The 27,145-nt window shown below is 45.5% G+C and overlaps 1 protein-coding gene across 7 annotated transcripts in view; it reads left to right on the forward strand.

Moving 5' to 3' along the window:
* The window catches only part of TMEM94 (transmembrane protein 94), a 66,478-nt gene that overhangs the window by 28,724 nt on the left and 10,609 nt on the right, over positions 1-27,145 (forward strand). For 4 of the 7 annotated variants that reach the window (XM_059732121.1, XM_014601962.3, XM_019494333.2 and 1 more), the window contains 19 exons: positions 3,478-3,597; positions 4,649-4,776; positions 5,354-5,490; positions 6,147-6,349; positions 8,209-8,360; positions 9,844-9,946; positions 10,319-10,405; positions 10,901-11,017; positions 15,147-15,203; positions 17,183-17,287; positions 17,930-18,094; positions 18,479-18,688; positions 18,922-19,237; positions 20,283-20,456; positions 22,296-22,398; positions 23,982-24,199; positions 25,274-25,455; positions 25,655-25,793; positions 26,863-26,978. In XM_059732121.1, the coding sequence (XP_059588104.1) occupies positions 3,478-3,597; positions 4,649-4,776; positions 5,354-5,490; positions 6,147-6,349; positions 8,209-8,360; positions 9,844-9,946; positions 10,319-10,405; positions 10,901-11,017; positions 15,147-15,203; positions 17,183-17,287; positions 17,930-18,094; positions 18,479-18,688; positions 18,922-19,237; positions 20,283-20,456; positions 22,296-22,398; positions 23,982-24,199; positions 25,274-25,455; positions 25,655-25,793; positions 26,863-26,978 (2,832 nt within the window). The remainder of the gene's footprint in view (positions 1-3,477; positions 3,598-4,648; positions 4,777-5,353; positions 5,491-6,146; positions 6,350-8,208; positions 8,361-9,843; positions 9,947-10,318; positions 10,406-10,900; positions 11,018-15,146; positions 15,204-17,182; positions 17,288-17,929; positions 18,095-18,478; positions 18,689-18,921; positions 19,238-20,282; positions 20,457-22,295; positions 22,399-23,981; positions 24,200-25,273; positions 25,456-25,654; positions 25,794-26,862; positions 26,979-27,145) is intronic. The other 3 variants (XM_019494330.2, XM_059732120.1, XM_019494332.2) reach the window with 3 other exon arrangements.

Below are 27,145 nucleotides of genomic sequence, written 5' to 3' on the forward strand. Positions count from 1 at the left end.
CAGCAGGCTGTAATCATTCCCTGCTTACCTGGCTCCTGTCATTCCTGTTGGCATGAGCAAGAATGAGAGACAGCAAGGGGTCTGCTCTAGAGAGGCACATAAGTGCTTTATAATGGCTCGCAAACTCCCCAGGCCTCTTGGGCCAATGAAGGAAGTCGCTGATTATTTTCTCTGTTGTATTTTCCCTTTTAAATTTACCTAGGCAGGGGCAAAGGGAAAGTGCAGCCTCCGGATGGAATCTGCTGATATGGCACTGCTACTTCTTTTGGTGTGACTTGGAATCCAGCCTTTTCTTTCTGCAGAGGAAGCCCTAGGCTGGACACAGGTGGCAGAGGAGGATGGCTTAGATGTTGTTCATGTTCCTGTGACCGTTTGGCCTGAATCTCAACAGGATGTTCTTCAAGATGCAGTTGAGGACATGCACGCTAATGTGTTTAGCAGCAGGCTCATTGCCTCTCCAGTGTGTTTGCTTCCTCACAGATGGGGTCTCGGCCCATCCTTGCTGGAAGAACACTTGCCAATACCGAAAGGCTGAGGCCATTTCTCTAAAGAGCTTAAGGGCTGCCAGGTTTGCCACGTGACAGGTGTAAAGGCTTGTTTCAAAATACTTGAGATCTGGCCGTTAGTGGTTGGTAGCACAGCTGGTGGATGGTTAGAGTGTGCAGATCTTACTGTGGAAACCTAGAGTGACCTATACCATGAGCTTGGGGGGATGGCTATTCTTACTCGTCTCCTTCATTTCTTGACTCTAAGCTTTATTTGCTGTTTCTGCCTTGAGATCCCACTATGCTGTCTGTGCATCTGCAGGGAGCCTCTCCCTATTGTAACTGTGTCACTGCATCAGCAATGTGCTCTATGCTTTCCTGAGCGTTCTGTGTTTTTAAACATCTCCCTGAGATGGGGGAATGTATGTTTTATGATCCTTCTCTCTTACTCTTCATCCCCACTCTCCCACATCATAATGCTGTTTCCTTCTATCAATTTTTACAGCCTCCTGACTTCGCCTCAGAGATCCTCTTCCTTCTGCACCCCTGCCCTGCACTGCATACGCACTGCTCTAGAGGCAAAGCAATACAAGTGTTCACCCTCCACACTCGGAAGGGGCTGCAGGTAGCTCAGGGATCCACCCAGTCAAGTTTACAGCCACCTCTCCTTCACAGCATAGACCTTTTCTCTCCATAGAGAATGTGTGCCCATACTAGACTGCAGCGTGGACAGCACCCCTTAGCACCAAGGTCCTGGTCTTCTCCCAAACCTATGGATGTATCTGTTGGAACATGCCTGGTTGTGCTGGTGTCATTGGTGCTACTTTTTATTCTGTATAGTGGTAGGCAGCGCCGTCAGTCTTTGCCCTGTGGCTGGGAGAATGAGTACCCCTCTGTGGAGGCATTGCTGTGCCCCAAACAAGAAACTTATCCCCACAGTTCCTCCCTTCTCCAGCACTCCTGTTTTCAGCATTCCCCTGGAGTAGTAGCACATGTATGGACAGCTGAGCTGCCTGCCTTCCCCTCTGGGAATCTTTGTGAGACTCCTCTATGTTTAGCCCTGCATTGATGTTACCTGGGCCATCTCCAAGAGAGACGTGGAACCGTTTCCTCTAATCCCTAGAACCAATGAATGAAAATGAATTCCAGAGCGAATGAAAATTATGGCAGGACTATTTTTAGTTCTATCAAAGCGGTGACTAAAGCTGCATCATCCGTCTCACTCTTGTATGAATTTTCTGCTTTGCTTGTTGCAGAATGCTTTATGAGTCTTCACCTTCTTAAAAGAGGGCAGGAGGGGTGAGGTAGCTGGGTGGTAGAGGGGGCCTAGGTTGGAGCATTAGGATGTCATCTTTTCAGACCCAGGTTCAAATCGTAGTTTGGGTTATAAGTCACCCTAATAGTTCAGGTTTAGTTTCCTGGAAAGGTTAATGCATGTCACAGAATCATCCTGGTCTGGAATAGGAAGGGTGGTGCAGATCAGAGTTGAGGTGCCCTTGCAGAGCTGTGAGCATGTGCATTTGAATCTTGAACAGTGGGAGGGCTGCAGGTTGAGGCAGAGGTCTATTGGCACAGCTACCTACCGAGCCGTTGTGACTGCAATGTGCATTGGCACAGCTACCTGACGAGCCTGTGACTGCAGTGACAGGAGAAACTGAGCTCTCGGTGGAGCTGCATTGGCAGAGCTCTGGGGTGGGAGGGGGGATTTGCATGGTGTCCGTCTCCATTGAGACAGGTTCAGGCCAGTGATGTAAATAGTCTTTTATTCTTGTAAGCAGTGAAATCCACCCAAGCCTTTTCAAGGTGGGGGGCATCATGTGCTGTAGCGCATGTTAGTACCTCCAGTGTATTTGCATCGGCCCTTCTACATGCACTCTTGAAGAGTTTTCTTTTCTGTTGCTCCATTGTGCTGTGTGTTGTCTACCAGTTCTGTATCCCCTTTTGGTTCTGAATTCCTATACACTGCTAAATCAGTTTTCAAATTGTCAATTCAGTTGTCCAGTTTGCAGAGCTGCCTGGATATCTAATGGAGAAAAGCTACAACAGCACAGGCTATTCCCTGATTCAACAGTTTCTTCACAAACCCACTGTCCAGGATCTGAAACTAAACAGCCTCAGATTTCTTAAGACTTGATTGTAACAGTCATGGAATGTGGCAGGGAAGTGTGAGCTCTTAATTAGTGACATGAGGTCTGTTGTCATCAAATGGCCCCTTGTCCTCTCTTTCTGTAGCCACTTTCAGTAGCCTGCTGCTGCAGTCATATGGTCATCCTAATCTTTCTGGGGTGTAGCCAGAACTTCTCAGTTCCCCCTTCTCTATTTTCCTCTCACTCATGTCTTTCCATGCTTCCTCTTGTTCATCTCCCCAAATTCTTCATCCCTTTCTTGATTTATACAACTGGGGGTAGTAACATGGAGGTGTTAAAGCATATTCATGCTAAAGAAACACATCACATGTGACAAAGAGTCTAACTCAGTTGTCTATCATGTGTTGCTTTTTTTGGTGTTGTCTCAGATTTGGGATTCTGTGGGTAAAGCGAGCAGTTTTTATATCCGATTGAAAATGGCATGGAGAGGACTTGAGGGCCTTGCATGTCCATCACCCCAGAGAGGTTATCTCGTCTGGGGTGGCTAGCTGCCTGGAGATCACTGGTAACCTGCTCTTGGTTAACTACATGTAGTTCCTTACCAAGTCCTACCAATTCATACCTTTTCCAGTCAGATGCTTTTGACTCCTTGACTCCTTGATTGGTTGTGCAGATCTGCTGTGAAGGAGTATTTACTTGAATGTTCAGCAGCGTGCTTTAGTTAGCCTGGCTTTAGTGAGTCAAGCAGGTAAGCAGCACACAGCTGGTTAGTCAGCAGCTCATGGGAGGGTGAGAAGATTATTGTAGGGGACTTCAAGGCATTCCAGAGATGGCATGCTTGGCATCAGGAACAAACCAAGAAAGATGAGAGTGAAGCGCTAAATGGACTGTTTTCTGCTGCCCAGAATGAGATCACCTCAAGTTTGGGCCTGACCACAAAGAAAGCCCTCACTGTCCTGCGAGACCAGTTGTCAGCACTGCTGGAGGGACATCAGAAGGAAAGGAAGAAGGTGACTTCATGGAAGGTAAAGCACAAAAAAAACACAATGTTATGCATTATTCCCATACTCGGACTCTGACTCTGGGTTGACTGAAAGGCAGTTGCATCTCTGATGGCCAGACTGTGGCATGTGTACCACCAGTGGCCTGGGCAGCCTCAGTGTGGCACGCAACAGAACAGGAAGGAAACCGGCAGATAGAACAGGAGATCAGGCAGGGACTACAGAGTAAATGAACAGAAAGTAGAGCAGCAGATCAAGCAGAAGAAGAGGATCAGGGGTGGCAGTTGGGGAAGATATTAATTTGTGTCACATCTGCCAAAAAGGTTGTTCCCCACTGTCCTAGCACTTTTCAAGGGGTGGGAGTGGAGGGGTCGGGGTCAGAAATGGGGGAGCAGGGATCTCCTCTGCAGCTGGACTCTTGTGGAGTTTTACAGGAGCTTAACTTCAACCCTAAGATGCTCTAGAGTTGCAAATGCTGGTGCTTCTGGTCAGTCAGTCTTTCCTGCTAGTGTTAGGAAGATCTTGGATGTGGGCTACCCTCTGCCCCTGCCTTCAAGACATTTGTAAAATTAGGGCTTGGCTGTGTTTGAAAATGATGCCTATAGAAGAAGACTCTGAAATCATTTCTACAGTAGGTGCATGGGGTTGTTGGCATGGGGCGGGGGGTGTGAAAGGCTTGGGAAGCCTAGCACAATGTCCTGGGTGGCCTGTTCCTTGAATACAAAACTCCAGTGTTTTTGTTTGTAGTAATTACAGTTGAAAATATTGCTGTTCTGTCCTCTGGATCAGTGAAAACACGGCAGCCTGGCACAGATGCTTTTTCATTGTTCCAGTGCTGCAAGGCAGCCAGTGTGCATGCAGACCAGGCATCCAAACAACTGCCGGTGCTTTCGAATTTAGATGAACACTGCCCGGAGAAGCTTTCTTCTTTTGAGGGTTTTTTGCAAACTTTGCTGCACTCCCCGATGATTTTTGCTGACTGCTGCCTTCCTCTCACTTGTATATTCTGCTTTTTAAAGAGCTGCATCTGCGTTTTCTTCACACCAACTCTCTCTGAGGCTCTTTCCTTTTGTAGGAGGTGTGGAGGAGCAGTTTCCTGTACCATGGTAACCGTTGCTCCTGTTTCCATTGGCCGGGTGCATCTCTGATGCTGCTGGCAGCGGTATTGCTACTATGCTGCTATGGGAGTCAGCCACAAGGGAGGTAAGCAAATAGCTTTTCCTAGTTGACTGAAAGGGGCTGGTTTTAGACTGTGGAGTTGGTGCCTGTGGTTGACTTCTGCAAGGAAGTCTACAGCAAAGACTCCTGTTGGGAGTTGGTTAATCTCCCCTGTTCTTGGAGATGCAGCTGCCCTTCAGTTCCATAGAGGTTCCCAACAGGACAATGAGCCCCTCTCCTGCTAGGAGTTACGTGCCCCTCCTGCAGTGTTACTAATTCTTCCAATGCCCTGGGTTTGGAGCAATGAGACAATTCTGGAGCTGCACTGGGGCTGGAAAAGTGGAAAAGTGTCTTGTGGAAAAGTGCAGAGTCCAGTCGCCAGGGCCTTACCATTCCCTGGTGGCATTTTTATAAGGGTATTTTTTTAAAATTGAAGTAAATAATCTTGGATCTCTTGGATGGAAAACCAAACACAGCCTTTGTGCCTCTGTTCTTTTTGAAGAGCTAAGTCTGGGAGAAAAAAAGATCCATTCCATGTGCATCTTCATCTAGGAAGTGTGGGGAATGCAGTCAGCACCTTTGCTCAACAGTCTTTTGGTTTCTTTCCATTTGCCCCACAAAGCCACGGTGCTGAGATCGTGAATGCCCTGGCTCTCTTCCTTCTCCTCCTCCTGGACCTCTTCCTGATTGGGCGGCAAGAAAGGCTGAAGCGCAGAGAGGTTGAAAGGAGGCTTCAGACCATCATTGATAAGATAAACGGTGAAATTTCTCTCCTTCACTTCCTATTTGTATTGTCAGGCATAGCTTCTTCCTTTCTTAGATGTTTCTCCAGAGCTGAAGACTTCTGTTACCTGTGTTTAGTTTTGTCCCATCTTGCACCCTTTAGATGGGGAATGTTGAGCCATGATATATTGCCATGTGCTGCAAACCTTCACATTGTAAGGCAGATGGCCATTATGTCTTTGCACTGGAATAATTCAGACCCAGAGCCTCCCATGAAAATATCCTCCTTCCAGCAAATGGTGAGAGAGGAGAGCTTTATGGACAACCCCTTCCCCACAGGAGACAGGGAGATGGGAACCCTTTTAACCAGGGCAAGAGCTCTGAGGAGTCTCTGCCTGGCAAAGGGACAAAGCAGTCCTTTCAGCTTGGGGACCTCTGGCACATGCTCCCAAACTTTGACTAGTTTAGGTTTAACTTAGCATTACCTGGGGTCTGTTTTGTGCTGGAAATGGGCTGTGGATAGCTTTAGGAGATGGGACAGTAGAAAAAGGTAATGGCAGAGGGTTGTGAGGACTGTATGGGATTAGCACTGAAGAGCTTGCTTACCGCAGTTGGATGCAAATCCCTTGATGCTCGCCAGTCTTCTCCAACAGGGTTCTTCCCTTATGCTTCTCCAATCCATACACTTTCAGATATGTTGAAAGATGGCAAGGAGGTGAAGTGGCCAGATTCCATGTACCCCGACCTTCACATGCCTTATGCCCCATCTTGGTCCCTCCACTGGGCTTATAGAGATGGTCATCTTGTCAACCTACCTGTCAGCCTGTTGGTAGAGGGAGACATCATTGCCTTGAGACCAGGACAGGAATCCTTTGCCTCTCTGAGGGGCATTAAGGTAACTTGACTGTCTTGTTTTTTCTCGTGTGTCACCATTGTTTCCATGGATTTTTGTGCTGGTAGCCAGTTGACTGGGCATACAGTTTTCTTGGTGTGCATTTGATTTCCTCCTACTTTGCCTCCTCAGCCCTGCCAAAAATCCAACAGCACAGACACACAAATAATACCAGAGCACAATACTCATTTCCCCCTGGACAGGAGGGTGTATATTGTGTTTTGATCATAGTAAACACATATGAATGGATTATTCAGTTGAGTACCTTCCTATTCAGAAACCTTTGGTGTAGCTGTTATTCTAGAAAATGGATCTGAGGCAGAAAAATCATTGTCACTAAAGGAGCCTTTGTTCCAAGCACTCCTTTCGGTGGATTTGCTGTTTTTGCTTTGCGGACAGAACTCAGGATGAGATCAATGAGAATTTAACACAGTACTAGGTGGGGAGCATGCCCTTTGGATGAAAAAGGGGAAATTTTATTCTGGGTTTGATAAGGAGAAATACAGGCTTGTCTGTATTGGCCCTCACCCCACTGCTCCCTTATTTTAGAAGGTATAGGATATGTGGATTCAAAGTGGATGCAGAGCGTTGGAATTATGATCTAAGGAAAAAAACGATTTTTGAGCAGGGGGAAATGTTTTTAGGCTTTTAGGTTGGACAAGCGATCTCTTGTCTAGAGTGATCATTATAAAATCTTGTAGCTGCTGCTGATAAAATCTTCAGGCTCCATAATAATTTTAGGGAATCTGGAAAGGTGGGGGAATGGCCAGTACTGGAGGGAATATACACTGGGCAACATTTTAGCTCCCATAATTAGCCCTGGATAACAACAGACTAAAAACATCCTCCTGCTTTATAAACCCCTCCTTCGTCATGCTTGGATGCTCTGTTTTGCCCTTAGTAATAATGTCGCAAAAGAGGCAATGAGGTCTAGCTTTCCTTTTTTGCTTTGAAAGCTGTTTTTGGAGAATGGAAACTTAAGGGAAGATGTGTTTACTGAACAGGACACACTTGATGGTACAAACAGAAACTTTTGACATAGCAAAGAGAAGCCTTAGATTAGAAATGTGTAATGGTATACGGGGAACATTCGTAAATAGATGTGTTGGAGGGAAAAAAAGATTAAATAACCCATTTAATGCTTCTGAAGCATCTTTTAGTCAAGGAGCTCACATCATTTTCACAAACATTAAATAATTAAGCTCCTGAACTCTAGTGAGGTGGTAGGTAAGGGAGTTAGCATGGATTCTCAGCCTCTACGTATAAAGCATTTGCATCTGGATGGGAATACAGTAGCTGTTTATCCATACCAGTTTAGTAGAGGAGGTGAGGGAAAAAATGTCATATCTTGTTTAGACTGAAGAATTGTTATAGTAAGAGAACTGAACTATGACTATGGCACCAGAATTAACTTGTTGCTCTTGCGTAAAAGCACTCTCGGAATCTTTCATGGGCACAAAGAGAGGATTTAGTTTTTTGTACAAGCAATAAAACATAAGAACCCTCTAAGTCTGGAAATAAAGTACTAATGCCTTGGGAAGATGGAGTGCTTTGTTTTGCAAGAAAGATTTGGAAATTATTTAAGTTATTTTCGTTGCTTTTTGTTGTAACTTCCACTCTATATGTTTGTCTGAATGAAATAGCCCTGTGTGCAATAGTTAGGTTCCTGGATAAGTCCTGCATTTTGTAACCGTATTGTAAGGTACTGGGAGAGTGAACTGTAGGAGGAATGGGGATGTGTCACTTATGGTGAAAATAATCTTGCTGCATCAGAACACCAGTACCTTTTAGGAGGTTTCCATTGAGGCAGTGATGGTGCAGCTTTGGGGCCCTCTTTCTCCCTTTCTTTCATTTACTAACAGGATGATGAGCACATTGTTTTGGAGCCAGGAGACCTGTTTCCCCCTTTCTCTCCTCCACCTTCCCCCAGAGGAGAGGTGAAGAAAGGACCTCAGAATCCTCAGCTGTATCGTCTCTTCCGTGTCTTGAAGACCCCAGTGATAGATAATGTCCGGTAGGCTAAACACTGTTCCAGAGGTCTATGCAGCTTGCCTTGATTCTAGCTGTAGCTTTACATCAGTTTTTTCCCAGTCCAGGTACCTTTCAACAGACAATGTTACCTCTTTTTTTTTTTTCCATTAAATTCTTGGACCTCTGGGGCTACGACTTCTGCTGGACCTCTTCACTTATTCTCAGCAGCTCTTAAGCGAGGTAGAAGCACAAAGCCATGCTCTTGAAATTCCTAGTTCAGCTCTTCATTTGCAAGTTGAATTTTGGGATGTTGGCAGGGAGATTTAAGAATTCATGTTTTTGATAGCTAGCCTTGCCGTTGGCCCCACTTTTATATATGACATTCTAGAATTTTATTATTATTTTAAATTTCCATTTCAGACTTGGAGATCACACTAAAAGTAGCTGTCAACCCTCTAACCAAGGGTGGCATCTCTGAACCATGGGTTCTTGGGTGTGGATCTGTAGAAAATGTTAACCTCCACCACCATCAAAAGGAGAGGATCTTCAAGGAAGGGAATGCTAGCTACTGGATGAGAAAAAGGAAGAAGTGAGGACAGGCTGCAGTTGGCAATGAGGCAGAGTATCATTATTACTGAGTTTGCTTCAGCAATGAGCTTAAGTGCAATTTGAGAAACTGTGTGGGAAATGATCTATTCTGTAACTACTGACCTTTCAGCTACAAAAGGGTAGGATCCTTTGTGGATGATGTTTTAGGTGACCTGAGGAAGAATGTCTTGCATTCAAAAGCTTGTCTAAAACTATCCCAAGTCCATAGTTGGTCTAATAGAACAGAGGTTTCCAGCCCCTGGGCCACGGCCCTGTACCAGGCCGTGAAGGGTTGGCTGCTGGTCCGCAGGAGGGTTAGCTGCTGGACCAGAAGTCCGGAAGTGACTGGCATACTGCGGACCGGCAGCCAATACTTTTTTATACTGAGTATAAAAGCCCTAACATTGCATCTCAATATTGCCGAGTATAAAAAAGGGTTGACTGCCAGTCTGTGGTATGCCGGTCACTTGTGGCCTGCAGTTTACTGGTCCAGGGTTGCTTCCGGTCCGCGGTTTGCCGGTCTGCGGTCTAAAAAGGTTGGGAACCACTGCAATAGAAGTTATCACCTTAAGAAATCCTTGCTTCTTGTTTGAGAATAAACTAATTCATCCTTGGGATTTAATCTGTCACCCAGCACCTTTCTGGCCAGCTGGCTTCTGACTGTCCTCTCTTATCAGAAGTGTAGATTAGAGTTTGAAAGCTGCAGTTCACCTGCTAAGTAGCTACAGAGAGCCTGCTGACCAACATTTAAATGTTTCCCAGCATTAAATGAAATGGAATACCTGGCATTGGGTCTCTGGGACAGTGACCTTTTCTCGGTCCTGGAGAATGGAGATACTATTCTGATCAAGATCAACTAAATGGATTACAGTGTTGAAAGATGCAGTGTTAGGGCTTTGAGGCTGTTGGCTGGGATTCCAAACTAGTTTCTGTTTCAGGTGGTGCCTGGACATGGCTTTGTCCCGTCCTGTGACCGCTCTGGATAACGAGCGGTTCACAGTGCAGTCAGTGATGCTGAAGTATGCTGTTCCTATTGTATTGGTAAGTCTGATTTTTAAGGTCCCTATTGCTGTTGACAGTGTTGTTCCAGAGTTAGCAAATAAGCAAGTCAGGACTAGCTCACTTAGAAGTTAAGAACCTCTGGCCTTCAGTGAGAAGTTCCAGCCTTTATGGGAAGTTATAACTCTTACAGCTGGTCTTACATTTACTTTATATTGCTTAGAGAAGTACAGTGAAAAATCAGTGAACAGCCTTTATCTAGCAGTGAGAATGGGGGTGAAGACTGGAAATATAGCATCAAACTCACTGTGCCTTGCAGGCTTTTTCTAGACTAGGAAAAGTTGTAGGGATCAGGGACTCTCTTTTTCCAAGTCGAGTGATTTGCTGATGGTCTCTCCTCTGTTGGAACGACAGGCTGGCTTCTTGATTACCAATGCCGTGCGCTTCATTTTCAAGGCTCCTGGAATTGCTTCCTGGCGATACACTCTTCTTCAGCTGCAGGTAAAGGAAGATCATATTGAGCTCAACCCCATTCTCTCCCCAACCAGAGTATACTCTGCGTATAAGCTTCCCTTTGTCCTCCAGCATCCTCTTCCTTGTTCATCCAGGGTACAGGTAAGCTCTCTGAGGAGCAGTGAGCACAACGGCACCTTCTGCCTACAGTTGCCCTCAGGGTGGGCTGTATGCTGTTTGCTCAAGAATTTTTCGTTTCCATATTAAAGGCTTGATGCCAAGTCCAGTGTGAAAAGTGATTGCAAGTAGATATTCATTTCTGGCTGTCTTCTTGGTGGTAAATTCCCAAGTTACATGTGTATCTTTAACCTCTGTGCTCCTCACTGTTTTGCACTCCTTTTTGGTCCTTAATATCTTGCTCCTTTGTTCCTGTTATTGCCTCCATCTATCCTCCTGAAACATCAAAGAGGAGGTCACATGGCATGGCTGAGGTCTAGTTGTGCCTTTTCTCTGCCTCGGTGGTGACCTGGGATGGATTTTCAGGTGAATGGTGTCCTGCCCATCCTGCCACTGCTCTTTCCTGTCCTGTGGGTTCTTGCTACTGCCTGTGGAGAAGCCAGAGTCTTGGCACAGATGAGCAAAGCCTCACCCACCTCACTGGTAGGTATCTTCATACATCAAGCTGTTGGATTCGGGGCGGGGGGGGCTGGAAGGTGAAAGAGTTTGAGAGAGAGGCTCAGTGGGCTGTTTGTTTAGTGGGTGAGTCCACAGAATGATTAAAAAAAATACAGATGGGCAGTGCTTGGGTTCTGTTTAGTCTATCTCCCTAGGGAAAAGTGCAGCATGATCTCCTACAGACCACGCTCAGGTCTTCTGCTCAGTTCCAAATGACCAAGGAGGATGGGAGGCTTCAGCTTGTTTTCCTGGGAGATGATTACACAGTTCAAGAGATCCACAGAAGACAAGTGCATTCTATGGACCAGTAGAGAGCTGTGTACCTTATCTTGCAAGTCTGAATGAAAATAAATGCAATGTAGTGGTAGTAATTAAGGATAATTTAGTTGGTGGAAGTGGCTGAGTGCTCTAAGTTTCTCTTTAAGGTGCTGCTGTTCCATGTAGGGTGGGAGCCATTTCTTGAGGTCCTGGGGCTTGTGGGACAGGTGTGATCAGTGCAGCAGGTTAGGACTAAGTGAAGTCTCTTGTGGAGGAGATGATTCATTCTGGAGGATGGGAGTTAATGGGACTCTTTTTTTTTTCTTGTAGAGCCTGGTGGGGTTCAAATCATAAGCTTTGTCAGGCAGAAGCTGATGACCTGATAGGCATCAGAAACCTACCTATCCACTCCCAGTGGTGGTACTGGCCAGGTGCATTACAGTGGTCTTACCTTCCTCTAACCTCTGTCATGAAGCATCTGCCTTAGACACAGTTCCTCACTTCCCTGACACTTTGTCCTTCCTTGGCTGCCATGGCATTAGTCTGTGGTGCCTACTCTCCCCCCTACAGGGTAAGCATCACTTTCAGTCACAGCCATGGGAGTTGCTTGTATCCTGTAGGTTGGTGTGGGACAGAGATTACATCCCTCAGTAGCACTAACGTGCTGATTCATCTCCTTTGAGTGGTTTCTCCTCTTCCCTTTGCCCACTCAGCTTCTGTCCTTGGATCTGTCCTTTGGCAGAGTGATATTGGAGCTCCTTGTCTTCCCTTCTCCATTGCCATTGATGCTGCTTTCATCCATCACCCATGCTTGCGTCTTCAGTGTGCTCTTTTCCATCTCTTCCCTTCTTCCCATGTGTCCAAGCAGTCCATCCACTTCAGCCAGTTCTTTCTCCATGATTTCTTATACATGGTCCTTCCTCCTTGTCCCACAGAACAAGCTTTGTGGTGGTTCTTGGTCACTTGCACCTTGGCTAGGGCAGCCTTCTCTTTGGCTTCTCCATTTCCCACCTTCCTTTCCTCCACTAGGTTCAGAATGTAGCAGGTAAGATCCTCTTCCTCTCCAGTCATCAGTACCACGTTATTCTCCTCCCCTCATCTTCCACAGCCTTCCTCTACACTTATCTAGTCCAAGCTCTTGATTTGTAGACTTTTAAGGCTTGAAGAGACTATTGAGATCACTTTGTCAGACCTTGTGGAGAACACAGTTTATAGGACTTTGCTGAATGAATTTCAGCTTCACAGCCAATAAATGTGGTTGAATTTTGAGCACATCTCTTCTAAAATAATCCAATCTTGAGTTAAAAAATGTTCAAGGACAGAGAATCCAGCACAACTGTGGTAAGTTGTTTCAATAGCTATTTATTTCTCTTCTCCGTTAAAAGATTGCACCATATTTCTAGTTTGGATGTGTTTGACTTCAATTTCCAGCCATTGAATTCTTGTTATGCCTTTTTCTGCCAGATTGATGAGTACTCTATCATATTTTGGTTCCCTGAATACCTAATTATAGCCTGCGATCAAATCGCTTCATAACCTTCTCTTTGATGCGCTAAATAGCTTGGACACTGACTCCTTCAGTAGTAGATGTATTTTCCAATCTTTTAATAATTTTATTGACTTTTCTGTGCATCTATCCATTTTTATCATCATTCTAGAATTGAGTACCAGGATGGGAACGCACATTAATCAGTAATGTTCATGCCAGTGCTAAATTCAGAATAATATAACCTTCCAACTCCTACTTGGCATTTCCTAGTTAATACATCCAAGGATCACATTGGACCTTTAAGACTGTGTTGCAGGGTCAGTTTAGGTTCAGCTGAATATCCACAGTGACCCCTGCCTCCAGTCACTGTTTCCTGAAATAGCCCCCCTTCCTGTAAGTACACCCTACATTCTTTGTTTTCCCATTGTACGTATGGTCATATTGAAATGCAGATTGCATGCTTGCATCCAATTTACCTAGTGATGTAGGTGGCTCTTGGTTAGTGATCTGCTTTTTACATTATTTACTATTCCTCCAATATTTGTATGACCTGCAACCTTTATCTGCCATGTTTTGTTTTCTTTCAGGTCACTGCTAAAAATATTAAATAGTATAGGAGCAAGAACTGCTCCTTGTTCAGGCTCCTACTAGAAACATGCTTGTTCAATGATGATTCCTCGTTTCCAGTACATTGTAAGACCTATCATTTAGTCAGGCTTTTTGTACATTTAATACAGGCCATATTGGGTTTTGTAGCATTCTAGTACTACTACCTTTTATCACATCAAAATATCAAGTTAATTTTACAAGGTCTATTTTCCGTAAAACAGTTGATTGAGGGTATATTACCCTTAGTTAGTTTAAAAAAAATCCATTCTTATATCAACCATTTCATTATTTGATCCATTTTATACTAAGTCTGGGTGACAGGCCTATAATTATTTAGGCCATCCTGCTTACCCTTTTTAATTACCTTGACACAGTGTATGTTGTTTATTGTCCCTTTAGAACTTTTCCACTGTTCCAAGACTTGTTGAAAATCGCCAATAGCAGTCCTCAGGCAGCTTGTTTTTCAGAACTTAGGTGCAATTTATCCAGACCCACTGATTTTAAAGATAATTAGTAGCTGCTCTTGGAATAGAAAGTATTTCTTCATTTTTAATATGATATGAATATGGAACAGGACTATTTATTTAACACTTCTGCTTTTTCTGTATTATTATTGACAGTAGTCCTATTTCCATCTAGCAGTGAGAAAATACTATTCATGGAGTTTCTTTTATTTCTAATGCATTTTTACACAAACAAACTAACTAACTAAAAGGTCTCCTTGTTGCCCTTAACTCTGACTGTAAATATTTCTGTGTCCTTTTTCTTTCCTTATCAGTTTTGTATAATTTCTAGATTCTAACTTACATCCACTGCTCTCAGCCTCTCTTTTTTTCCCATTTTTCCATTCTCTCATTTTTATTATTGGTTTCATTTCTACTTTAAGCTAGGGTTTCTTAATGGTGGTTTGTTGGACATCTGATATGTTCAAAAATTGTTCCCAATTATCATTCATTTATCTGATTTAATTCTTTCTCCCAGCTTTGCCACATAGCTGTTTTCAGCTTTCTGAAACTGTTTCTTTTTAAAGCACTGAGTATATATGTAATTGGTTATGATTTTACTCTGTTTACGCATAAGTGATATAGTCAAGACATCACCACTTTGACCTATAAGCATTCACTAATTTTTAGTTCTGTGATCACTTTGTCTGTCAGGGTAAGGTCTGGTGTTGAATTCCCATGGATGCAATAACTTTTGAGTTAGGAAGTTTGTCATTTAAAATATTTTCCCCTTCTGAGTTCTGCACGGCTTTTCCCTGTCTATATCACTGCCTTCATTTTCTACCCTTGTAGCCCATTCATTCCGCTTCCTCCCACCTTGTCCCCTGTATTCTGGGTACCCACCTTTAAAATCCCTTCTTGAATTCCCTGCTTTCACCACCCCCATGATTACTGCCCTCTGTCAGTTTGAACACTGCCTCGTTCTGCCTCAAAATACTAGTGTTATGAGTGGGCCTTCTCTGGGTCTAAGTGCCATTGTCTGTCTCTAGACTCTTAACCCTTTGGGTCAAGGACCATGTCTTCCTCTGTTAGATACAGCCCCAATCATTTTGCTTGTGCTTAAACACATAATGACATGAGCTGCTGGAGACGGTGCTGGGTTTGGTGGACATATAATCTGCATATAACCGTTCCTACAGAGTAGAGTCCCCCTTCCTTCTGCTCTTCTTAGAAGGTGCAATGTTGGGCGGGGAGGGGTTTCTCATGTGCCATTTCTGACCATACTTATAGTAACTGATCTCTTCTTTTGCTGCAGCTGGCTAAGTTTTCAGAGGACACTCTCAGTAGCTACACAGAGATGGTATCTTCTCAGGTACTATTAGTATTATCATTATATGTCTAACCAGCTTTGCATTCTTTTCCATCTTCACTGCAGAGCTCTATAAACCCTTTCCCATCCTCTGTCTGTCCCTGAATCCCCACAATTGGTGTCAGATGCCTGTTGGTGCTCTTGTTTGCTGCTTTATTTTGCTCTGCATGCAGGTTGCATGTCTTTCCCGCACCGCCTCCAATGTAATGACTGCACTCCTGGCCAGGGGTCAGATAAACTGATATGAACTCAGCTTTCACCCTTCAAATGGCCATGAATTAGAGTACTGATGTTTTGAAATCAAGCTTCCTGTCTTGGAGAAAGCTGCTGTTTCAAGTCCTGTGAATTGCTGCTTCTCACTGGTGAAGTAGCTGGACAAGACGTACTGGTATGTGTCAGGAGGCTGGAGCAGAATGTAGATTGTGTGAAAAAAGCCTCATCAAATCAAGCTAATGAACAGAGGGGTTGTTCAGCAACAGCAAGACACAAAGAGCTCTGCCAGAGGCTAATTGTGAAGAGTGGGGTGTGGGGCATTTAGCATAAAATTCTGATCCTGTTTCACCAGCTTCTTAATGAGCTGTTGTCCTTCACTAACACTTCCCAAGCCGGAGCAGGCAGACTTTGAAAGGAGCTGTTTTCTGGGGGCCTGGATCTAGCCCTTCTATAAATCATGTTGCCTCTATTAAACAGGTAGGTGGGACAGATACTGTGCTTTCTAATCTGGCACTAGGATTCCCACTCTTCTAAGGAAGTAGGTGGACTCCAAGAGTAATCAGACCACCAGAATTACTCTTTGTCCCCTTGCTGCTGATAGATACAGCCTGCCCTGTGTATCCATGTCCTCCTGTCCTCATTGCTGGAACATTTCCTTACCAGCCTGCCTCAATTCATCCTTCAACTGACCTGTGGATTTTGGAGCTTAAGCAGTGACCTGGTAGTGGCTTGAGCATGCTGTCCTGCCTTCACAGACCCATTTCCCTCCTCTTCTTCTTTGCAAACACACTGGCTGCAAGAAAAACATCTGAATCACAAGCTTTTCCATTTGGTTTAAAATTCATTATTGGGATGCATTTGCAACTAAGGCTGGGGAGGGATTTAATTTCTCTATGTTTTTGTATGGCCTCTATACCACAACATTTAAGTCATAGTGGGTTCAGGCCTGGGGGCAGTGCTGCAGGTGATAGAATTACAGAAGTGCATTTAAAGTTTGCAGTGTAACATTAACAGCCCTTGCAGTAGCAGGACACTGACAGCCCTCTTCACCCTGCAGCAGGCGAGGGTGCTTTCAGTGTCCTTGGGCAATGTGCTTTGTAGGTGTGTAGCGGGGTTGACTCTAGTTTTAGAAATAGGTTAGGTGAAGACTTGTATGGGATACCAGGATGATTCTATCCAAACCTTGAGCAGGTGGAGTTGAATTAGATGACCTCCAGAGATCCCTTACTTCAGTTGCCCCCCAGACTGATCACATTTTGATTGGACTGGTTTATCATGTCTGTAGCAAGAGGAGGGGAGTTGGAAGACCTTGGGTTCTATTCCCAGATCTGTTGCTGACTCTCACTGGGTGAGCTCAGGCAAGTCACTTCACCTGAGTGACTCATTGTTTTGCAGATGGGTAATAATGCAAGGTGAAAACTCAGGAGCTTTCATCTCAAATTGTTAGAAAAAAAGATTCTAGGAGGCAACACCAGCTTCACCCACCCAGTTGTGTTTTTGGAAGAACTGTGATAGCCCCAACAGAGTCCTTATCGAAGGAATAAGCTTGCTATTTGAATCCCACGTAGGGGAATGTCCTTCACTTCAAGAACTTTAACTCACTGTCACTTGTGGTCCTGTCTTCCCAGGAGTGGATTGTTTGGAAGCGTCTCTGCTGGCTGAACCTGTAGCCATGCATGTGTAACTTTACATCTTTTTCTGACAACTTTTCTGTCCATCCTTCCCCAGTGAATCAGTTAATTGTCACATGTTCTCTGCTTCTCTGACAGGAAATGATACGTTGCATCTGGAGCCACTTCCTGTGTGTTTTAAAAGGCAAATCTCCAATGCTCAGCTTCACTTCCAGCTTGCTTCACAGTCTGGGATCTGTTACCGTGAGTATCAAAAAAGGGCACCTTAAAGTGGACACATCGCTGTCTTCAGTCACTCTGGTACATCACTCTTCCCTTGGAGAAACAAGGTGGTGGGCAATCAGTTCAGTGCTGAGTAAGGTTCTCCTGGGGTTTTAGTTTCCTTCTGGAACATTTATAGTGATCTTTAAATTACGTGGAGCCCTTATTCTTGCCACACACACATTGACAAAAACAATGCTTAGATGATCATCGAGGATCCAGGATTTATCCTGGCAGGGAGTCGAGACTCCTTGGTTGTAATTTTGACTTTTCCGATAGCTTCATGCAAGTCCCTTAGTCTCATTGAACCAGCTGGTGAAATAGGTACAACTTTTGCTTCTTGTTCCTGGTTATCATGCTTAGTTCTAAAAGGGTTAAAAATGAATCAATAGTAAGTGACCCCCTAACCCAGATGGAGCAGAGCTGTGCTCTGATCACTTGAGGGAACATTCAGAGTGGTCTTGTAAGCCAGGATGTTGCTTGACAGGGGGTGTCTTGTCTATCTTCCATTGTGTTTGTAAACCCACTTCAGCTGTGTGCTATTTATATCGGTGATCAGACATTTAACACAATTTGCTGAGTTTGCGTGTTTGGGGTGTCGTGGGATGTCTTGGCATGTTCTAGGTACTTTGCTGTGTGGACAAGCAAGGGATTCTGTCCTGGCCAAATCCCAGTCCGGAGACCGTTTTGTTCTTCAGTGGGAAGGTGGAGCCCCCTCACGATAGCCATGAAGACCTGACAGATGAGCTGTCCACGCACTCCTTCTGCCACCCGGAGATGGAAGAGGAGGTGAGGCTGGGGTCACTGGATTTGCTTCCAGCCTGGTGTTATAACTAGCTGTGGTTCATGATCTGATAGGGCTTGCAGGTGTGTAACAAGCTGTGTATGGTGCTGAAGCAGGGTTCTCACAGGTGGGGTGAATATCTTGAACAATGTTGCCTGTCTGAGGTTTTGAACTCCTGGAGGAGACTTCCTGGTGGGTACACCTCTGCTTGAATGCCTAAAGACATTCAGTCCTGGCAAGAATTGACTTTTCATCAGTAGTGGCCCAGAGGCCACCCCCAACCCAATATATCCTGGTTTAAAACAGGCTTAGGATGTTTGCCAGTAGTGGACATTTCACATATCAGCCAGTTGGCACCTGACTCCCGTTCGTCTCCTCATCTCTTGCAGCCCCATGAAAGGGATGCTTTGCTCTCGGGCTCCAGGACAGATGTGGTCCATGTTACCAATGAGCAGGAGAGAAACAACTGGTCTGGTGATACTCCAAAGTCTTCTGATGCCCATATGCACAGAAAGCCAACCAGCAGAAGCAAGCATCCATCAGGGTCCAACGTGAGCTTCAGCAAGGACACAGAGGGTGGACAGGAGGAGCCAGCCCAGGTAAAGCATGTAAAAGCAGGGCACCATTAGCTGAGTCATCTGCATCGAGCACTAAAAGAGATTCCCTCCTTCAGCTCAGAGCTGGAGGACAAAAGGAAGGAGGCTGCCAGAGCTGATAAGGGGAAGAGGGGCTGAACTCTTCCTCTCTGTATCTGAGGCTGACTCATGCTAAGGGGTCTGAAGGGAATTGGAGATTCTATAATTAACCAGGTTTTCCTTGTGTGTCCTGTCAGGCTGGGGGTGATACCGAGGGTCTGGTCTGTGAAGCCGAAGACTTTGTGTGTGACTATCACCTTGAGATGCTCAGCCTGTCCCAGGACCAGCAGAACCCCTCCTGCATCCAGTTTGATGAATCCAACTGGCAGATGCACCTGAACTCCCTTAAGCCTCTGGGCCTGAATGTGCTGCTCAACCTCTGCAATGCCAGTGTGACAGAGCGCCTGTGTCGCTTCTCTGACCACCTCTGCAACATTGCACTACAGGAAACCCACAATGCTGTGCTGCCTGTCCACGTGCCCTGGGGGCTTTGTGAGCTTGCTAGGCTAATAGGTAAGGGAGAACCAAAGGAGAAGACAGCAGAGAAAGGGGAACAAAGCATTGGGGTTGTCCTTATTGAGCCAGCTGGGTTGTTGAAGTGTACCAGAACCTGTTAGCTGGTATAGGAGACATGCAGATCCGACTTAGATCATCCTATCCTGAGTCATAGTGCAGAGGTTTGTTATCAGACTTGTTGCTGCTGTCAGTGGAGAGGGCACAACTGGTAGGTTTGCATGCAGTGCCGAGGCCTTGAGAAACAGAAATAGCTAAGAGTATTTCCAATCAGCAAATGACCAAACTTGGTACTGTTCTAATTCAAACCACTCCCTGTAATGGACAGCAGCAGAGCTGAATAAGCTTTTTCCCCAGGTACAGAAAAATCAGTGAGAATGGGAATATGGCCCCTCTGATATTTGTTTTGAGACTACTCTTTAGACTTGAGTTTTACAGAGAAACAGACAGTGGTTGTATGTAAATGATCTGTACTGACTTAGTAACTGGCATCCTAATCCTGTGAGGAGGAGTGGTATCTTTGTCCTTGTTTCACAGACGGCACAGGGTCATTAAGCGACTTCCCTAAAGTTATGCAACAGGTCAGTGGCAGAGCTGAGATTAGAATTAAAGAGCTCTCAACTTCCTAACCTATGTCCTTAGACCAACACTGCTATAACCAAAAACCCAGTGTCCCAGGTTCCTCCTTTCTGGGCTATGTTGTCTCTCCCAAATGAGCTGGAAACACTGAAGACTTCAGCACTACCACTATCCAGCTCCTCTGTTGGGCTTTCATCAGTAGATTTCAGAGTATTTGGGTGTACAAGCACAAGGTGAGGATAGAAGCATGTTGATTAGGTAAACCTCCCTTCTGACCCCCATTTCTTGGCTCATGCTTGAGTCACAGAATAGTGCTGGCCTAAGTTGTGGGGTAGGTCATGGATTTTAGCGTATTTTATACTGGGGAAGGGTAGGAGAGGCAGAAGGGATGGTGGAGTGGCAAGGAGAGATCTGGTTTTGCAGTCGGTTGTATCTAATCCTTCATACCCTTGTGGTCACATTTCAGGTTTCACACCTGGTGCCAAAGACCTTTTCAAGCAGGAGAACTATTTAGCCATGTACCGTCTGCCAAGTGATGAGGTGGTGAAGGAGACGATGCTGGGGAAACTCTCTTCCATCACCAAGAGGAGACCGCCCTTGAGTCACATGATCAACCTTTTTGTTAAGGACACCACGACCAGTAAGGCTGCCTCCTCTCTGCAGAGGTTCAACTTGGTGAGGGAGAGATGGGGAGTGTTTTGCAAAAGCAGTCTAGCAGTTGCCAGCTCAAACAGACCTGTAGATGGATTTCCTGTCTCTGCCCACAACCAATACAAGATGCCTCAGAGGAATGCGTAAACTTTAAAAAACAAACAAACAAAAAAACCCCTGTTGTACAATGCAGTAGCACGCTGGGGGGGTTGTTTCTGGTCCCATTTCACATACAGAACATGGGGTTTGTGAATAGCCTTTGAATCTTATCCTCTGAGTGGAAGATATTGTGTATTCAAAACTAGAGCAAGAAAGCAACAGTGAACAGTAGCCTTATTTTTAGCATAATCCCATCCCTGTTATTTAACTTGGTAGTTTACTAATCCAGGCTGGGGAGGTTGTGGGGGATGATATTTGGATCTGTTCCACCTAGTGTCTGTCAAATTGATGTGCACATGCTCTGTCTCTGGCATTAACCTCCATGGAGAGACAGTGCCATAGGCTGCAAAGGCCCTGTAAATGCTGGAAGGTAACCTAGGGGAAGCAGGAATATAGCTGCTAGTCTGTGTGAATGAGTGTATGTGTGTGCACATGCTTACCCACAAGCCTCTACACCATGTACAGACTTTGCAGGGATTAGTGGGCATCTCCTTTCTCGTCTTTCACAGCAGGGATATCTGCCAGGTGGGCAGAATTGGAGGTTTACATAAGAAAATAGACCAAAGCTGCACACAAGCACTGCATTGTGTCTCTGGGACAAGCCCCTCTTTCACTTGCAGCTCCTTTTGGCCTTGGAGGTTTGTTATGCTGCTCGAGTTGGCATGTGGCAGCTATTTATGGTAGAAAGCAGAGCACTGGTATGTTTTGTAAAATCCTCCAGTGGACACGAAGGCCTCCTGCTTGATCTGTATATGTGCCTATTCTTGGGTCCTGACTTCACCAGCTAGCACAAGTATTTGCAGTCAGCAGCAGTGCCTGCAAGGATTCTTGGTCTCTTTCTTTTGGCTGTGATTTTTTTTTTTTATTAGATCAGTTTTGAAGCTATTGGAGAAGAGCGGGGAGCAGGCAGGCAAGAGTCATTGAGCTGCTGAAGGAGGGAACCAAGTGAACCTAGACAGGGAAAGCTACTTATAATGTTAGCATTTCAATACAAGAGAATGGGAAGTGGGAATTGTGGAGGGAAGGCAGCCCCTCCTTTCTTGTCTTCTGATCCTTTGGGCCTTGGTCTTGCACTAGATAACTGACACCATAGTGATCTGAGGCACCCTGTGGCCCCCCCCCAGGCCCAGCAGAGCTTACTATATACAGTGGATCAGGCATGACAAAGCCACAATGACATGGATTATCTTGGGTCCACTGAAATCTTAGTTGCTTCCTTGCAGGGGTTGTTTCCTACTGTACATCTTCTACAACTTCTGTTTAGCACTGTCTGAAATGCCCCAGGCAATCAGATTTCATCATCCTTTGTGGAACAGGCTCTGATCATATGGCTCTCACTATCAAATCACCTCTCACTATTCCACTTAACTTTCCATTTCCTTAAGACTTGTTTAAACAGAGAGTTAGTCAATTATTCACGTTTAATTGACAACCCACTTTCATTTGGATTAATTTTCGAGGGTAAACAAGCCCTTAGGCTATTGACTTCATCCCAGAACTTCATTACTGCCAGTTATACCCTGATGTGGCCAGTGGGGTGGAATGGAGTGGACTGGAGCAGTCTGCCTTATTGTGGGATACTCTGTTTTAACTGCCATTTGAGAGGCTGGTAGGGAACTTCTTGACTCAGAACTTGCAAAAAGTGAAAAGTGACTCTTTCTTCCCCTAGGCACTGAGCAGATGTTTTCTCATGGGACAGCTGACATCATCCTTGAGGCCTGCACAGACTTCTGGGATGGTACCGATATCTATCCCCTCTCTGGCTCAGACAGGTAGGGGGCTTTGTCTTGAGGCATGCCTGAGTTGTTGTTTCAAAATGAATGGCCAGAAAAAATGTGAGGACTCTGTGTTCAGATTCTATTTACCAATACTTTATAGGTCCGTTTTTAGAGCTGGTTATAAGCACAACAATAAAGGATGTTGGATGTTTATAAAGGACCTGTGGGACTCTTAAGAGCTACCCATTTAAAAATATATCTTTGTTTATTAGTTCTTTATGTTTTTCTTATAAATGAAACCTTATAACATTCTGACCAACAATTCAAATCAAGGCAAATCACATCCTAATCTACAGGTTACATTTCTCTTTCCTTCTAGAGTAACAGACCAGAGGTGACTTTGTTTTACTGCATTGCATTGCCCTACTGCATCTGGTTATCCTCAGGCTGCAGGAAAGACCTGCTGCTGCTTTAGATGTATGTTTTCCTAGGACCTCATTGAAAACCTGTGCTAAAAGCGTTTCTGGCCTGGCTTAACATTATTGCTGCCAATTGGAAATAGAGAAGGAATTCTGATCTAATCTCATGACTGCATGTTGACAGGGTAACTTTAAATACCGCTGTGTGGATCTAGTGCCCTGAAGGGGATTCTCTGCTAACTGTGTGGGTTTGATGTCACTACGTTGTTCAGATCATTCATATTGTCACAGTTCAAGAGCATTTGCACCTCTGACTTCTTAGGTATCTGTGCCTTTTATATCCCTCGGGTGGAATCCTGTGACTTTTTCCCTCCCAGCCCAGGTGCTAGGTGGCAGTACCCTGTGAGGCATTTTTGGTTGCTTAGTTGCTGGCTGGGTCTGGCTGGCTGCCTGTTCTTCCTCCCTTTGGGAGCTGTAACCAGTAGTGAATATGGTGACCCGTGACAGCCTTCTCAGAGCAAAGCACTGTATAATCTTGAGAACAGGATAGAGCATAGCAAGAAAAGGGATCTTTAAAAGAAACTGTCTACTTTACTGAAAGGCTTAGTTAGGCCTGTCTCATCCCTCTGTGCATGTGTTTGGAAACCTGGATTCTCCCATCAGAGCTGTGACTAAGTCCTAATTAGCCCCTTGCTCTTCCCTCACCCCTTACAGAGGCTGAGCCATTTCTGGAGAAAACTGTTTAGCAAACCCAGTGAGAGGCCAGTCTAGAGCATCGTGGTCAGTGGCTGTGCCATTGACCCTTGCGTGTAAGCTGATAAGCATCCTGTTCCTGCTTGCAGGTGATTTAATCCTGTGTAATTATAAGGGGAGGCTCCTTACAGTAATCGGACAGGCATATAAAAAATTGGTATGTCCATAGGCAGCTCCAAATGCTTCACAATTGTGCTGAGTAAGATTGATTTCTAAACTCCCCTCCAGTGTGCATCACTGCCCCTTATGGAAGATCAGACTTGCTCATGTTACCCTCTGTTCCCTGCAGCTTAGAGACCAAAGTTACAAGGAAAAGACTTCTTGGAACTTCTGACCTATGTCCAGCATGGACTGGTCCAAAAACCATGCACCAGTGACTTCCTCTGGAACTGAGCTTTCTGAGTAGTGCTAGAATGGTAGCACCAGTCTGATAGCTTCTGCTATTGTCTCGTCTCCTCCATATAGGAAGAAAGTCTTGGATTTTTACCAGCGAGCCTGTCTCTCAGGATATTGTTCTGCTTTTGCCTACAAGCCAATGCATTGTGCCTTGTCCTCCCAGCTGAATGGCAAGTGCATAGAACTGGTACAGGTTCCTGGACAGAGTGCCATCTTCACGTCCTGTGACCTTCCTGGGACTATACCCATCAAACAGAGTAGCCGGAGGAACAGCTGGAGCTCTGATGGTAGGTGTCTCCTCACTTTCCACAGGCTCTGCTGCTGGGTGGCAACTTCTCAGCCTGTCTAGAGCAGTAGCAACCTCTTTCCATGGTAGTGGTTGTGGAAGCTCAACATTTTGGATGTAGCTACCACTGCAAAGGAAAGAATCACTTATACTGCTCACAAGTGTGCTTCTGTTTAAGTTAGTTAAATTTACAAGACAATAGTTATGTTGGAGGGTGGTCTGGTCTCAGGGAACTGAGATTTAGGACTCCTGCATTCCAGGCATTCCTTTGTGCTTATATACTCTTTTGGAAGTCACTTCTTTCAGGATGTTCACAGGAGTCTGACATTGTTAAGTCCCCAACTCCCAGAGCCTCTTATAGAAAATTTCTGCCTGAACCCTTCTGTGCCCCTCTTCCCTGTTCTTTAATGTGGGGGCAACATGGCTTCATGGGGGAGAAGGGAGGTATAATCAGTGAGGGCTTGTAGAGTGCTCTGAGTGCCTGCAGGTGGAGATCTCAGCATTTGTGCATGATATTTTATTATACCCCTGCTCATGCTGCAGCAGCACCCCTTGCTGTGTGCTGCATTGAAGTCATGTTCATCATAGTCTGATCCAAGGGGGGTAAAGGAACCTTCCCCAGTTTAAACCTTCTGCACAATGTCACCAGAGAGAGTGCAGCTGATTCAATTACTTTGGATCAGCTCCCCTTTGCTTTCATGGCATTCAGCTCCAGCTGGATTCACCATGCTGTTTAAGCACAGCGTGGGATGTTTAAATACATGTGTTCATGACTCAGCCCATTTTCTTTGCCCCCCACCTGCTACTGGTTTGTTGCAACTGATTGGCATCCTTGGTTTTATTTTCTTCTTTTCTTTCTTTCTTTTTTTCGTTCCTTCTTGACTCTGTGCTTGCAATCCCTTCCACATCTTTTCACCTGTCTGTACATGTGTGTCTGCATGTTTCTGTGTATATGGGTGACTGTCTCCATGGTACCATATTGCCTTGATGTCTATCTCCATGTGTGTTTGCGTGTTGCCCATACATGTGGTCATTTGTGTCTCCATGTGATGACGTGTTGTCCACCTGCCCGAAGAAGGGATCGGGGAAGTGATGGAGAAGGAGGATTGTATCCAGGCTTTGAGCGGCCAAATCTTCATGGGAATGGTCTCCTCCCAGTACCAGGCCCGGCTAGACATTGTGCGCCTTATTGATGGACTGGTCAACGCCTGCATTCGTTTTGTCTACTTTTCTTTGGAGGATGAGCTCAAGAGCAAGGTAGTCTGTCTTTGTCACCTCCTCTGAACTTGCATGGCCCCTGCATGACTAAATACAGGGTTCATCCCTCACAGTCTGAGTGTCACTTGCTCAGCCACCTCATGAGTCCCCAAGGCACATGTTCATGTACACATGGCACCCCTGCATGTTGCCTTCTCAGGCCTTTCCCTTGGCATCATCCATGTCCCATCTCCCCTAGGTATTTGCGGAGAAGATGGGTCTCGAGACTGGCTGGAATTGCCACATATCCTTAACACCCAATGGAGATGTGCCTGGCTCAGAGATCCCCCCCTCCAGCCCCAGCCACGCTGGCTCACTGCACGATGACCTGCATCAGGGTGAGCGAATTGCCCTTGGGGGGAAGCTGGATGCAGGATGGAGGGCATAAGGGGGGTTAGCCTACAGCTAACAAACTTGGTAGAAGGTAGGCAAGACAGGACGCTCTAGCCAGGGCTTATTGTTAAGGCTATTGATTTGAAGTAAGGTCCAGCAGTGACTCAGTGGCTTCTCCCAATGTTAAGTCAAAGCTCTAGGGTATGTTTGAGCTGGCCGTCAATGAAGAGCAAAGCCAAGTGTCTGTCAACAGTGAATGGTCTTAGTTGCTTTTCATTACAGGTGATAACATAGATAATGCCCTGATCCCTGCACCAATTTATGCTGAAGTCAACAGGTGGTCATGGCCATAGGCAGCCGTTTTGGCAACCCTTGGCATTTTTCAGGGAAGTTTGGTTTAACCTATTCTCTAGTTTCCCATATACCCACTAAAGCCATGCTGGTGGTTTACTAAAAATACACACATGACCTCTTGAGTTAAAAGAAGGAAAACCCAGGCCCCAAAACCCCTCAGAACTCTGAGCCCACCCCTAGGCTTGGCGTGGGGGTCTGTGAGTGTGCTGTGCAGCTGTTGAGCCCAGCAGCCCATCCCCCCTGCCCTTGCAATTATAATAATGGTAATCGTGATACATGCTACTGAGCACATGGCTCCCATGACTATGCCTGCAGTCACCTGCTGTGCAGCTCTTCACTTGCAGTTCCAATTTTTGCTGCAGCTGCTCTTCTTTACTTTAAATCGAAATTTCTTCCCTCCTCCTCCCTCGCCGCCCCCAGAAGTCTGTGATCAGTGAGAAGAGGCAGAACCAGCATCCTGTTGTGTATCAAAAGGATTGAGAGACATGGCTTGTGCATCTGCTTGTGAACAGATTAGTCATCCCAACCCATTTTATTTTAGGGATGATTGAGTGGGATCTGCCTGCAGCTAACCTAGAAAATCAGGGCGTATGTTTTCCAGGCTTCTGCAGTGCCACGTGCCTGGGCAGTGTGAGCATGTTGCAGGGGCACGTGGCTGGGAATGGGGTAGGCATAGGTGGGCACCTGCTTATTTTCATACTGCTTTTCTCTTCGTGCCAGTCTCCCGAGATGATGTGGAGGGACTGCTGCTAATGGAAGAGGAAGGGCACTCAGATCTCATCAGCTTTCAGCCAACAGACAGCGACATCCCCAGCTTCCTGGAGGACTGCAACAGGGTGAGGCTCTTTCCTTGCCCACCATACGCTGTCTCTGTGATTGACAAGGACATTGCCCTCAAGGAGCTTCTCCTGCTCATAAGCCTTGTTTGTTCATTAGTGAATGCACTACTTGATATCTCCCATGTTAGCATCCAGGACCGGCCTGCCCAAGTGGTTCGAGTCTG

This window comes from Alligator mississippiensis, chromosome 8 (assembly GCF_030867095.1).
Source record: "Alligator mississippiensis isolate rAllMis1 chromosome 8, rAllMis1, whole genome shotgun sequence".
In the NCBI taxonomy this organism is placed as follows: Eukaryota; Metazoa; Chordata; order Crocodylia; family Alligatoridae; genus Alligator; species Alligator mississippiensis.